Source organism: Ceratotherium simum, chromosome 17, assembly GCF_057802395.1.
Source record: "Ceratotherium simum simum isolate JZ-2026a chromosome 17, ASM5780239v1, whole genome shotgun sequence".
NCBI classification, from domain to species: Eukaryota; Metazoa; Chordata; class Mammalia; order Perissodactyla; family Rhinocerotidae; genus Ceratotherium; species Ceratotherium simum.
This window is the reverse complement of record NC_141916.1, coordinates 55,289,171-55,302,232: the sequence shown is the minus strand read 5'-3', so window position 1 is coordinate 55,302,232 and position 13,062 is coordinate 55,289,171. Positions and strand designations below refer to the sequence as shown.

Below are 13,062 nucleotides of genomic sequence, written 5' to 3'. Positions count from 1 at the left end.
TTCTTCCCAGGAATCGCGGGAGGTGCCGCCCCTGGGCCTCCGTGGGCGCGTCTAATCGTTTTCGATGTGGCAGCCTCCATCAGCCAGGATAATGATGAGGCAGGTACAATCTACCTAGTACGCAGCCCCTAGCCTCCCCATCCCTTCCGACCTCCCCTTGGACCTGCAGCCTCTCTCTGCGTTGGGTTCGGCCTGATCTGGTGGGGGCAGTGCCGGTGCTTCTCAGTGTTTGACCAAATTCTCAAACAAGTCAAAGGAATTTGGATTTTCTGCATTTGGAGCCCAGGAACACAGAATGGGTTGCTTATTAGACACTTGGAGTGGTAGGGCAGGGAGGAGATGGGGTACTTACTCCCCTCCCCCAATAGCTCTGGAGTCAGAAGGTTCTGGCCAGAGACAGGGTGAGGAGTGGCTGAGACGGCGGGGACGAAGCGGTGAGGGCTCTGAGATAAGGTCTCCCATGCCACCACCTGGGCAGCTGGGTAGAAGGAGAGCAGGAGCGCAGAACTCCGCTGCTCCGAGGTTCCGGATTTCTCCTTGACCCCTAAGTGACATTTTTCCTCCATTCTCTCGACGGCAAATGGGGAAAAAGCAAGATGACGGAACTCAGTAAATTTAGAGACAACGATCTCAGAACAAGTGGGGTCTAATGGGCAGCTAAAATTATCTTCAAATATGAGATTTTGCTCCCTCCCATCCTTTCCTCGAATAATCTACCGGGGGTGGGGGGGGAGGGGGGGGCGTCACTACTTTCCGAGTGCTCTGAAAAGGTCTGTTTGCTGCTTGCCGTATCTGCTTTCCGCACTGTCCCCGAGTGCAGACTGTGGGTGCTGGGCGGGGTCTCAGCTGCAGAGCCCATCCTAGTCTGGAAGGAAGGGGCTTAGGAGAAGTTCGAGGCTGGGTGAAATGGGAGGCTCTGATCCATCCCCTTCTCCCTTCACACTCAAGCTCGCGCAAACACAGACACACACCCGCCCCTCCCTTGGTCCCCCTGACTCCCACCCCCTATACCTCTGTGACTTGATCTCCCCTGACCGCCTGCACAGCGCCCTGGGTACAGGTCCCTGGCAGCAGCGAGTTCGCTGGGGAGCGATTGTCCCTGGGCGTGTTCGTGTTGGGGGGTGGGGGAAGGAGGGGCGGGTGGGCTTGATCGGGGGTGGGAAGAGATCTGGAGCTGGAAGGATCTAAGGGTTAGAGGAGGAGTTTGCACATTAGACCCAAGCCGCCTGAGGGAAGGGGCATGGGACGTCCTTCTGCCTCGTAAAGAAAATCTTAAATAAGAAAACAGAAGATCAAAAAGAAATTTTTCAAGAAGAAGAACAAATAAGACAGGCTGAAGACATTAACATGTAAAATGTCGTGAAAAGTTGAATATTTCGTTTTTTCCTGGATCTCTAAAAGGGAAATCAAGGGGGATACTGAAGCATACTACTGATTTGGAAGTTTTTGGTGTTTTTCTTTGACAAAGGCTAGGAGAAATGATTCCGTGTCCCCACTGGCCTCCAGACCGCAGTCGGAGGGGCGCTGGGGTGCAGGCCTGCAAGGGGCGGCGGGCCGGGCGGGGGCGGGCGGTGCGGCGCCGAAGGGGTTAAGGCGCTGAGCGCCGAGCCATCTGGCCGGGTTGGCTGGTTATAACCGCGCAGATTATGTTCTCGGGACTCAGAGTTGAAGGCTCCTCTCCCTACCGAACAGCTCCGCGCGCGGTCCCGCGAGAGAGCCCGGCGCAACTACTTTCTTTCCTTTTCTTTCTCTTTCTTTCTTCTTCTCTTTTTTTTCCCCTGCTGGGTAGTGGCGGCGGCGGGGTGGGGGAGACTTTGAATGACCGAGCTCGCGTCCACCTTTCTCTTCATGTCGACGTCCCTGGAAACAGTCACACGGATGCCATGGTTACTTCTGCCACGGTAAGGGGAGACGGGCACGTTGGGTGGGCAGGTTCGGGGGTGGGGGGGATTTTCCAGTGGACTGGCGCGGGGTTCCCCAACGCCGCCCCCCGCCCCCACCCCCATCGCGCCGCGCTCACTCACTTTCCCGGGCTTGTGTCTTCCCCGAAGTTTGTGCTGGGATTTGTCCAGGCCGAAGCGCAACCACAACCACCCGCTACACACACACACACACACACACACACACACACACACACACACAAACGGACACTCCTCCCCACCTCCTCTCTCTTGTCCCTCGGCTGCCCGAGAAACCGCCCAATATCTGGGAAAGTGATCAGATTTAAGGGACCTGGATTGGAAATGGGGGGCGGAGGCGAGGGGAAATGGGGACCACGGAAGGACAGGAAAGGCATTCAGCAGAATCGCCACCCCCCACCAACACACCGGTCCGCTCCTGCAGAGAAGGCTCCCCGCGCATCCTGTAACAAAAGGGGCTGGCAGACAGATTCCGGGCAGGGAAGAGGCGAGGGTGCCGCCGCCGCTCCCCGGCACACGCCTCGCGCCCCGCTCCCCACCGCGCCGGGTTCTCCGCACGCCTCCCCCTCCTGGGGCCCAGGCGTGGGCTGGGGAAGTCGACTCGGAGCTCCGGACCTGGAGGGTCGCTTCCCAGTTTGGGGAGTTGAGACTCCTCGCCCGGCGCGGCGTACCTGCTTTGGAGTCCCCCTGCCTCCGCCTAAAGCTTTTCTCCGAAACGACCTCGCACCCCGGGCTGGTCTTGGCCAGCGCCCACTCGGCGGCTAGTCCACTCCGGGTCTCTGCGCAGATGATGGAGCTCCCCGCGCGGCCCGCGCATCTGGGACCCTGCGGGGGAGCGGTGGGCACGGGGCTAGGCTATCTCTGGGGAATTCCTCGCGGTCTCTCGGAGCCAGCTCTAAGAATGCGGCGGAGGTACAGGAAGGCTGGGAGACCCGGGGACCGCCGGAGCTAGGTCAGAGTTAAAAAGACCCACAACGGATCAAATGGCTCCATTGCCCCGGAGCTTTACTCACACTCCTAATGCCATTTGGGACGCTTAAGAGTTGAAGGTGCGAGGAAGCAGGGGCTGGGTGGGGGAGGGGACTCTGCTTGTTGCTTTCGGGCGAGAGTGGGTGCGCGGCGGGGAGGCGCTGCTTCTTTGGGGGGGGTTGGCTGCCGCATTCCTCATATGTGCTTCAAATGCACGGAACTGAGACCCCCTACGCAAAGCCGGGTGGGGGCTGCTGACTAGTAGGGGTCCCTCTCATTGGATCCGTGGCTCGGAGGAATTTCAGGTAGAGGAAACACCGGACTAGACCGCCTCGTCTCGACCTCTGGCGGCGGGCGGCAGGTTCAGTGTGAGTGCAGGCGGCTGCCAGGACGCAGCCCAAGCGCCCGGCTCTGAGCTGGAGGGCTCGGAGACTGCGCGCGAGTGGATTTGTTTGTGTGTGTGAAGAGCAGGGAGCGGGAGCTGGGGGGGTGGGGTGGCTAAAAGGTGGTGGGTGTCACTCCTGGAGTCTGATGTTTGTAACTCAGCCCCTACAGAATATGGTGGGCGGCCTGCTTTTTAATAAAGAGATGCCCGCTTCTACCCTGCAGAACAGCAAACGAGAAAACCGTCTAAGCCCTTGGCCCTAAAGGGTCAGGATGGAAGAAAGTTGTAACATAGAGGGAACTTTTCAACAGGATCTGTTTTCACAACACTCAGAAATTCTTCAGCATACTCAGCCTGCCCTCTCCTGCTCTCAATTCCTTCCTGACATGTTGCACAAAGAAAGTTGCGAGGTAGAATCAGGGGATAAAATCGAACCGCCTCTGCCTTAGGCTCAAACACTTAAACCTGGGTATGGTATTGGGAGTGAGGGGGAGGTGAAAAGAAAACAGGCTCCGAGAACAGTGTCGGAGGAAAGAAGAAAGTCTGAGGGGGTTTGCAGGAGGGAGAGTATGTAAGATTTTGTATTGGTGAGGACTGTGTCGTAGCTGGAGGTGGAGGATTTGGTTCTGTGTGAATGGGGTCTGCTTTACTATGGAGGGAGATCAGGATCTTTGGGTGCTGTGTTTGGTCTGGGAAGGAGGTTTTTGGAAAGTCTGCATGAGGTCCTGTATGGGGGGGGTGGGAGGGATGGCCAGAGAGCGGGAGCTCCACCCTGTTCTGTATGCGGTGGAGGTGTGTGTTTCTGAGGAGTCTGTTGGATGGGCATATGTGTGACTAGGAGGAGATGAGAGCATGTGGGAACATAGGTGTAGCTAATGAGAAATCTGTGCCTGTGAAGTGTGTCAGAGCAGGAGGAGAGGTACAGTGTGTTGAAGACAGATGGCTTGTGCATGCCTGCACAGACATATGGAGTGGGTGTGGTGTGGGAGGGCTGCTGTGTGTGGGAGTGAAAGGTGGAGTGTGTGGAAGGTTGGGTGCCTGAGGATTACCAAAGGGATGTGTGTAGGGGGCGGGGTCAGATTATCTGCAGAGAGCAAAGCCTGAACTTCATTGGGCTGAGATGGCATTGCAGTATGTGAGGGATAGAAAAGTGTGGACTCAGACACTCATTGTGGAGAGACAAGGTATTTGCAGGGAAGGATGCTGGGTTGGATTTTGCCTTCTCCCCCTCCCTAGCTCCCCAGAGAGGAGGGAATTGGAGAAGGCTTAGAATGAAGGATGTACATTTAAGGGGAAAAGTCCTGTGTGTTGGCACTGGGTGGGGACCAGGGAGGATGTGTGCGTAAGATTGCAGTGAGTGGAGGAATATATTTTGCATGCCTAGTGACAGAGATGCATATTGTATTATGTTGTAAAATGGGTTTCTCATCTAATAGAGGAATTCACTCACTAATTAATATTGATTATCAATTAAAATTTATGGAATGCCTACTGGAGGCTCAGCCCTTTGCTGGGTACTGGGGCATGGCACAGTGCCCTGGAAAAATTCCTTCTCGGGGCTCAGCTGACTGCTGCAATTTTTCCGGGAGAAATGAAGAGAGCTTGATGCTAGTTGAGGTTTCTTCAAGAACTATAATTCAGTTTCTAGAGCTGTTTATGGATCTTGGGGGAAGCTAACTTGAAATATATCTGTGGTTTTGTAAAACGGGGAGTATAAAGATAAGGATGATGCCTAGTTTTGTGTGGGAAGAGGGAGCTGAAGGGTGTTACTATTTTTTGTAGGGGATGTGGGGTGGATTGGGGGGGGTGGTCTGCAATCCAGGTCAGAGTGCAGGTCCTGATACATTTGAGGACTGAGTTTCTGAGAGTGCGCAGTGCTTACTCACTGGCAGGGCGAGACTTACTCTGTGGAGCTGGAGAAGGGTGAAGCAGTCAGCAGGAAAGATGCGGCTTGGGAGTCTTTGTTAATCTTTGATGTTTTCTGGGCTATGAGTATAAAGCTAACCTGGTGAGTGTGGGTGTGTACGCACACACACACTGTGGGGTAGGAGTTAAGTAACTGGGAGAAAGCTAGCCAGGAGGATAGGAGGGGTGTATATTCTGGCTCTTGTGAGGGGGTGGGGTGAATGTGTTTGCAGGAATTCTGTGTGTCTGAGGAAGGGTGAAAATGGTCCTGGATGCTCAGCTGTGTATCTTAAGTAAACAAGGTATAGATAGGAGAGGGCTCTAGGCTTCGGGGAGCATTTGGGGAGTGAGGGGAACGTGAAATTTGTTGAGTTCGTGCTCTGAGAGAGCTAGTGAGGTAACTGGATCAGAGCAGGAGAGACTGCGCTTTGAACAGCACATAACTGCTTGCCTGGAGCAAGTGATGGGCAACTTCATTCATTGGGTTCTAATCGTGTGAGGCCATATGTTTGGAGGGACTTTATTTGATTCATGACTTTTTTGAATTCGTGAAATTATAGCGGTGCCATTTTGAGGTTCTAGCTTATTTTTAGGGGAAATTCATCTGTGTAAGAGAGAGTGGATATAGGATTTGACCATTGTCAGAAGATCTGGTGGCAGGTATTCCTGAGCATGGTGTGGTGGAAATGGCAGATTCCCCATTGAGAATGCCTTGTATCTAGTCCAGTTCTGCCGCTCTGGAGCAGTGTGACTTTGGGAAAGTTTTCCAATCTCTCTGATCCTTTATGTAAAATGGCAATGTCTATAATGACTCAATGAGGAGGAAAGTTCCCTCTGCTTTTCCCCCAATCAAAGCTCAGTGTGTTGAGGAGTACAAAGCTTTACTCAGATGAAGTCTGATCCAGTACGGGCACTAGCATGTGTGTGAGCCGTTGTAAAAATGGGGTCTGTGCCCCTTCCCCTTTACAGTGCAAGGTGGTAAAATAGTCTTAATGCCCACCGCATGTCTACTGCTCACCTGCTGTGTAAAGAGAACTTTCTAGAACTGCCTCAGTTTACTCATCCATAAAACGGAGGCAGCCAAATCTAGGTTATAGTTGATGGAAATCTGTCTTCATAAAAGGTCTTTGAACTACTCAGAAGAAAGGTAGTCCAAAAATCAATGTTATTAATGATCAGAGACAGACATTTTCCTGTTCTTTAACATGAGCTATGCAGACCACGATGCCAAAACAAATGTGACTTTAAGAACAAAGAAAACAGTAATTGTCCTTGGCATAGCTGAATAAAAGAAGAGCAAAGTCCAGTCACCCTGGGTTACTGTGCAAGTCTGTTTTTCTCTAGACTGTGGGTCCTTAGCAGGCAAACGTGGGCCTGTTAAGAGGAGGGCATGGGCTCTGGATTTGTGAAATGGCTTGCTTTGTGAAATGGCACATGCCCGGTGCAGCAAGTGGGTACATCCACTTTCCCTAGAGACAAAAATGGAGGGATAGAGGGGCAAGGAAACCCACTGAAGCCTCCGAGTCCTCCCAGAAGTCAGCACATGCTGTCAACTCCTGGCTCAGAGTCAGGCTCCCATCCTTGAGTTCAGTGGCCATAAATAGTCAGGAGCTAAGCTATTTCCATGAGGCACTAAACCAATTCTGTTGCTTTTCTTGGCGAGATTGGGCCAATTAAGTTGATTGGAAGAGGTCACTGCTGATGGGGCTCACATTCCCCAGGCGGGACAGGCCAGCAGAGTTTAATTACATAACATTTCCCATCTCTGCAATTCCACTCCCAGATGTATCAGATGTTCGGGCCTCTCTTCTTCCCCTCCATTCAGGATGACTAATTGAGCCGGCGGCTTCTGCTCCAGGCTCCTCCAGACCTTTTCCTGAGCACTTGCAGTTCTCCCACCCCCGCTGGAGGGAATGTAAATCCACGTGTTGGCTGAAGTGAGAGAGGGGAGTCAGGCCGACACAGAAGATCTTTAAAACCCACCACCCTGCTTCAAGACCTCCCCAGCTGCTGTTTTACTCTTTAATGAGGCAGGCAGTTTCTGGCGGTGGGGATGTTGAACTAATGACCGTTGCTAGGGTTTTAGATTTAGTTTTATTTAAAATTGAGTTTGTTGGAGAAGGACCAGATCTTTTACTGGAGACAAGCCTAAGCCCCGTGTAGTGCAGCTGATAAGGTCTATGGATGCACTTTGTGCGTGGACAGGCGTGTGCAGAGTGAGAGGAGAGCATGGGATGGGCTTGCGTGCTGGGGCACACGTGAGCACAGGAGTGGCCCTGGGTAGAGGGACAAGAGGCATTCGTAGAGCTTGTGTTATGGGTGGCGGGTACTTGGGCGCTGGCTCAGATTGGACTGTCATTGTACTGTTTCTTGCCGAAGGGCCAGCTTGTGGAAAATGTTGTGAGCAGCTTCTTTCAGATCATTTGTACATGGGGATGGAGGATGTGTAAGCTTTTAAAAAGTAGGAGGCCAGTGTAGACAGTACCTCACTATTGTCATTTCTATTAAGCTCAAGGCTGGGCAAAGGAAGCCTTTCAGAGGACTCACTTTAGAACCTACAAAAGCATATGTAGATGGCGCAAGATCTTTAAAGTATTTTTTGTTGTTGATAGTTTTCCATAACTTAGCCTTTCATTCTGCCTAAAAATACCAAGGGGCTGGAGAGTACATGCACCCCTGGGTGGTCAGATGGATTGGCTGTTCTGTGTCCTCATCTGTGCCGTGGTCCTTCTCAAGTAATCTTAATTAGAAACCCCTAGAGGCTGTCTGTGGTTCTGGGCATCCTCACAGGACAAATCTCTGACTATCACTGTGGTTTAGCTGCAGAAGAACAGATTTTGAAGTGAAATATGGTGTGGTTTGCTGTGATTGCTCGCTTTTTAGCAGCATCTCCTGAGAAAACATTTATTGAGTCCCAAATCTTTTATGAATTTGTTCAGACAGGGATTTTTGAAAGGATTAAGGTTCTTGCTCATTCAAAGCCAGAGCTGTAGGAGTAAACAGTAGCTACTGATTTCAAAAGATCCCAGGCCATGGTAATTTTCAGCAGCGTGGGGCAGCAGAAAGCTTGCTGACTTGGAGGTGGTGGACCAAGCTCTGTCATTAGTCAGCTGTTGTTGTGTGATGCTGGACATTCTCTCCAGGCCTTGCTTTACCCATCTGTAGATGAAGAGCTTGAATCAGAAGATCTCCAAGTCCTACTGCAACTCCACCATCCTAGGATTCCACAGTAGCCCCATCCTCCTCCTCAATCAGTGCTAGAATGCCTTGCTTAGAGTACATCTTGGCATACCCTAAATGAGTTCCCATTTTTATCTTTGGGGAATGGCTGAGTCAAAGGCAGAAAGGCATGCAAAGAATTTGCCATAGTGTTTTGTTTTGGCCAAGAATGCTCACGAGGTTGGCTCAGCCAGCACAGTGTGTACAGAGCCGAAAGGGGTTGGGTTTGGCTTTCTGGTAGGCCTGATGCTAATCATCCAGCTTCCACTTGAATGCCTTTCAGTGTCAGTGTTTCTGAGTAAGATAAGTTCCCACCTTTAAGGTGATTGATGATGATGATGATCATAGTTAATATTTGAGTACCAACTGGGTGCCAGGCATTATTACAAATATTGCATGACATTATCTCAATATCCAAAATAATCTCGTTTACACATGGGGAAACTGAGGTTACCTGAGGTTAAGGGACATGCTTACCGTTACACAGCTAGATGTCGATGTGCTGGCTTTCTGTCCTGAAGCCTGTGGCCTTCCCAAGTCCATTGCCTGCTAGTCAGATTCTGTTTTCTGCATCCTGTGATGTCATCCAGATGGGAGATTGTTTGATAGCCCTCTGCAAAGTCTGTCACCCCACAGGGTAACCTCCTCCACTAGAAGGTTCATTTTCATGTGCAAGATAAATGTTGAGGCTTTCTAGCCACCTGCTGGCAAGCATGTGTCAGATCTGTCTTAGCTCCCATTGGCCCTCCCTCTTTACTTCCCGTTCTGTTGACAGGGGAATCTGCCCTTCCAGAATGGGGGTATTGATTTAAGCCACAATTGCCTCCTTGTAAACTCTTTAAGATCAGAGCTGGACATCTGGTTTTGATCCACACGCCCACGAGAGCTGGTAGGACCCAGCGTTCTTGAGTCCTGCGATGAGGGTCGCACAGAATCAAAGTAAAAGAGAATCTGAATGGAGAACATGAGGGCTCTTTAGAATTTGGAAGATACCTTTGGTTGATAGGCTAGGGAACTCCCTCCATCTAGACTGGGGCCAAAGCGAAGGTGGGTTTCTTGCTGAGAGGTTGGAGGAAGGCGTTGCTGCTAAGGACGGGGTCCTGAGGCTCTGTCTGATACGGAGCAGAGCTGCTGTAGAGTCCTGCTCTGCCTGCTGCCTGCCATTCTCTGGGCAGTACCAGGAGTAGGGAGGCCACAGGGCTTCTTGGGGTGCATGTTGCCCTCTGAAGGGTGCAGCAAAGGCTCTTGTTCTCTCTCCTTCAATTGATTTCCCCACCACCGCTACCACACACACATCTTCAAGGCAATTAATGAGAATGACTTTGTTCTGTTGCTTAAAGGTATTTTCAATGTGCACATGAGTGTAGAACACTAACTTAATGCCTGTGAGATTGCTGATACTCAAAAAATATGTACTTTGCTTAAAACAACTTTTCATATGTAGGGTGATGCTCTTCTCCTTTATGGGAGGATATAGCCCTACTATTATTATTATTATTATTTTTTGTGATAGCCAGGTCCTTGCAATTTACTGCCCCCTTCCTCTGTTTCTAGGTCTAAGCCCCTGGCATTTAAAACTATCTTCCCCTCCTGGCTTCAAATTGCCCCTTAGGGAATACGCTTCGAATTCTTAGTCTGGGATTATTTCCATCCTGTGTCTGGCAGGCCTACTGCTCATTGTTTATAGGGCATGTTCCCTGATTCCACTAGGTTCATGAGGAAAATGCAGCTCTGGAAATCACCTGATTCCCAACAAGTGCGTCCCATGATTGGGAAGGGGCCTGGCTCTCCTGACACCCAGCTCGCTACCTTGAACAGCTTACCACATTTCTCCCTGCAGAGGACTCAAACTAGCTGTGTGACTTTGAGAAAAATCACTCTCCCTCCATAGGCCTCTGTGTCCTCTTCTGGAAAAAGAGAGAATTGGATTCACTAGAAAGTCAAAAGGACTCTGCCAGCTGTGACTGTTCACATATTCTGTGATTCTGCTGCTCCCTAGGCCTCGCTGTGGCCAGGCCCGGGATCTCCAGGTCTCCCCACTGGAGGACTTATGTGCAGAAATGCGAAGGGTTGGAGGAGGAAATTAAGTTATGTGATGCCAGATAAGTTATTGAACATATGGATGAGTGCATGTTTATAAAGTGCTGAAGAAGCGAGCTTGCTAGATTTGTGGCAGATCTTGGATTGGAAGTTGGGAACATAGGGAGAGGTTTATGTGGGATAAAATTGTCTCTGGGTAGCTGAATTCAGTAAGCTAAATCAAAAAGATCCTGAACTACGAGCCGGGAGACCAGACTCCCCACCCCTAACTCTACCAGAGACTCACTGTGCAATTTTGGGGAGTCCCTGAACCACACCAGGTTTCTCTTTCCTCATGTGTTAAATGAGAGGGTTAAGGGCTCCTGGCTTTGGTGATCCCTAAAGTCTTTCCTGCCCATCATTTATTGTGGGAGTTGGGGATTATAGAAAAACCTGGATGGATGGATCCATAAGGGGCTATGGCTTAAATGTAGAGGGAAATGTCCTCTGATTGCAAAACAATGCGAGTGGCAGGAATAGATGTCTGCTCTTGAATTTGAGATGTCCTTGGAGGCTATATTCTGCGTGTATGTTGTGTTTAGCATGCTATCCCTTTCATCTTCACTGGATGTTGGATGTTGAAATTATCCTTCGTATCTTTGCCTCACCGATGCCTTCTCTGGGAAGCCTCCCTGCAGCCCCCAGAGAGCTGGGGCTCCCTCCCCAGCCACCCGGTGTTATACCACTTAGCAGCCTGAGTTTTATTTGCATTCCTATCTTCTCACTAGAATATGAGCCCTGCGAAGAAAGAGATCTGGTGTTTTCAGCTTTGTGTCCCCCAGCACCTTGCACTGTGTCTGCCACAGAAATGTGTTCGGTGAATGAATGCATGACAGGTCTTCAGGGAGTCCAGACCGTGCAGCAGTGAGAAGCCAGGCTCAGAGAGGTGATGCGCTTGCCGAGGGTCCAGAGCCACGTTCTCTGTGTCTCCCTTTGGCTTGTCCTGGGGCTGAGGTAATGAAGCTCACTGCCTGCTTACCAGGAAAAGCTGTTCTCGCTCTCTTTAGAGACCCCTCTCCCCTGTGTCTTAGCCTATCTAGCTCTTCTGTAAATTTGGGCTCTTGGTCACAGAGAAATTGAGTATCATTGCACATGAATTAGGGCAATCGATCTCTAGATACTCAGAAAGCACATTTTTAAAGATTTTTCATTAGGCATCCTGTTGGTGGCTGCTAAGTATCAGGCCCTGTGCTGGATGATGGAGAAGATGCAGAGATGAATGCTGTGGCTCTGACCTTGAGGCTCTAGGAGCTGGTGAGGGAGACGGACAGGTTATGTCATTGTGCTCCAGGGAGGGGCAGTGTGAGCGTGGAAGATCGCTTGCAGGGGTCCCGATTGGAGTGTTGTTTTTTAGTGTGAATGATGGTGGAGACTCTTCTTTGTCAGGATCAGGCTGAAGGGTCCATGAATAGTCTTCACTTCCGCAGACAGTGGTTTTCTCGTCTCTGAGATTCCCAATGCCACACCGAGGCTCTGGCTGTGGATGCTCAGAGCCCATTGTGATGTGACCCCTTGGTTCTTCGTGGGGAGAGTTTGGGGAAGGTGCATGTTGTCCAGGCATTGGGGCTTGGTGGATGCGTAGGTGTGTGTGCTGATGGGTGTGCTTTTCAGAAGTGTCCCCGCTCACGGCTATAGTCGGCACAGACAGGGGAGGTGCGCCCGTCTGCCAGAGGCGCTTATGGGCTGCTTTTCCCTGAAGCCTCGCTGCACAGTGCATTGTCTCTGTGACCACATCTGACACAGGGACAGACTGCCATCTACTGTCCACTTCTGTCCTCTGAGTCCCTCCTGTTCAGTGAGCTCCTCGGCATTTTTTTTCACATCCTGTTTTTAATTGGTCCAGATACCAAGAGAAATAGAACAGACATCAGGTCCTTACGTAGTAATTTTTTTTGGAATTCAGAAGGGGGACTTTAATAAACACATCACACCTCTTAGATGTTTTCCTTATCTGCTTAACAAAAGTGTTATTTTAAGGGGGCCTCCTGCCTTTCCTGATTCTTCTTAACCACCGTGCTAGGTACAGTGTGGAATACCAGGAGGTGAAAGGCAAGGCCCTACCTTCAAGAGCCTTGCAGTCCAGTTGAGAGTCCAGGACAGACTTGCAGAGACATAGACAATAGGATGGGGCAGGACGTGTTTGCTAAGTGGCCCATGAGTGGCAGGGACCACAGAGACTTTGGGAGTTTGGAGGAAGGAGGAGTCCTGTAGGCTGGGGTGATCAGGAAAGTCAAGTGTGGGCAGCTTGACCCAGGTCTGCTCTTAGCAACCCAGGGTTTGGCGAGAGCCTCCTGAGGGAGCTGCATGAGTTGTGGAACAGGCTCTGAACTGGGAGTTTGGGGACCTAGAAGGCCTGAGGTCTACTCCCACCCTGTGACCCAGGGCTGTTGGTCTTGTAGTCTGAGGGCCCTCCCATCCCTGACCCTGTATTATGTACCACACTTGCGGGAGGGGTCTCCTGGAGTCCAGGAGCACTAGAGCCAGAGTCCAAAGTATCCCACTTGCATCCCTGGCAGGGAGGGGCACCTCAAGATGTGGTCTGTCCTGACAACCCCACGCACAGTAGGAGACAGAGACTTTCCCCAG

General features: G+C 51.0%; 1 protein-coding gene across 1 annotated transcript in view; it reads left to right on the top strand.

The window, feature by feature from the left end:
• Positions 1-1,640: 1,640 nt before the first annotated feature.
• Positions 1,641-13,062, top strand: part of NTF3 (neurotrophin 3) — a 65,127-nt gene continuing 53,705 nt past the window's right edge. Inside the window, exon 1 of the mRNA XM_004438741.2 lies at positions 1,641-1,901. Coding sequence (XP_004438798.2) covers positions 1,647-1,901 — 255 coding nt within the window. The 5' untranslated portion in view covers positions 1,641-1,646. The remainder of the gene's footprint in view (positions 1,902-13,062) is intronic.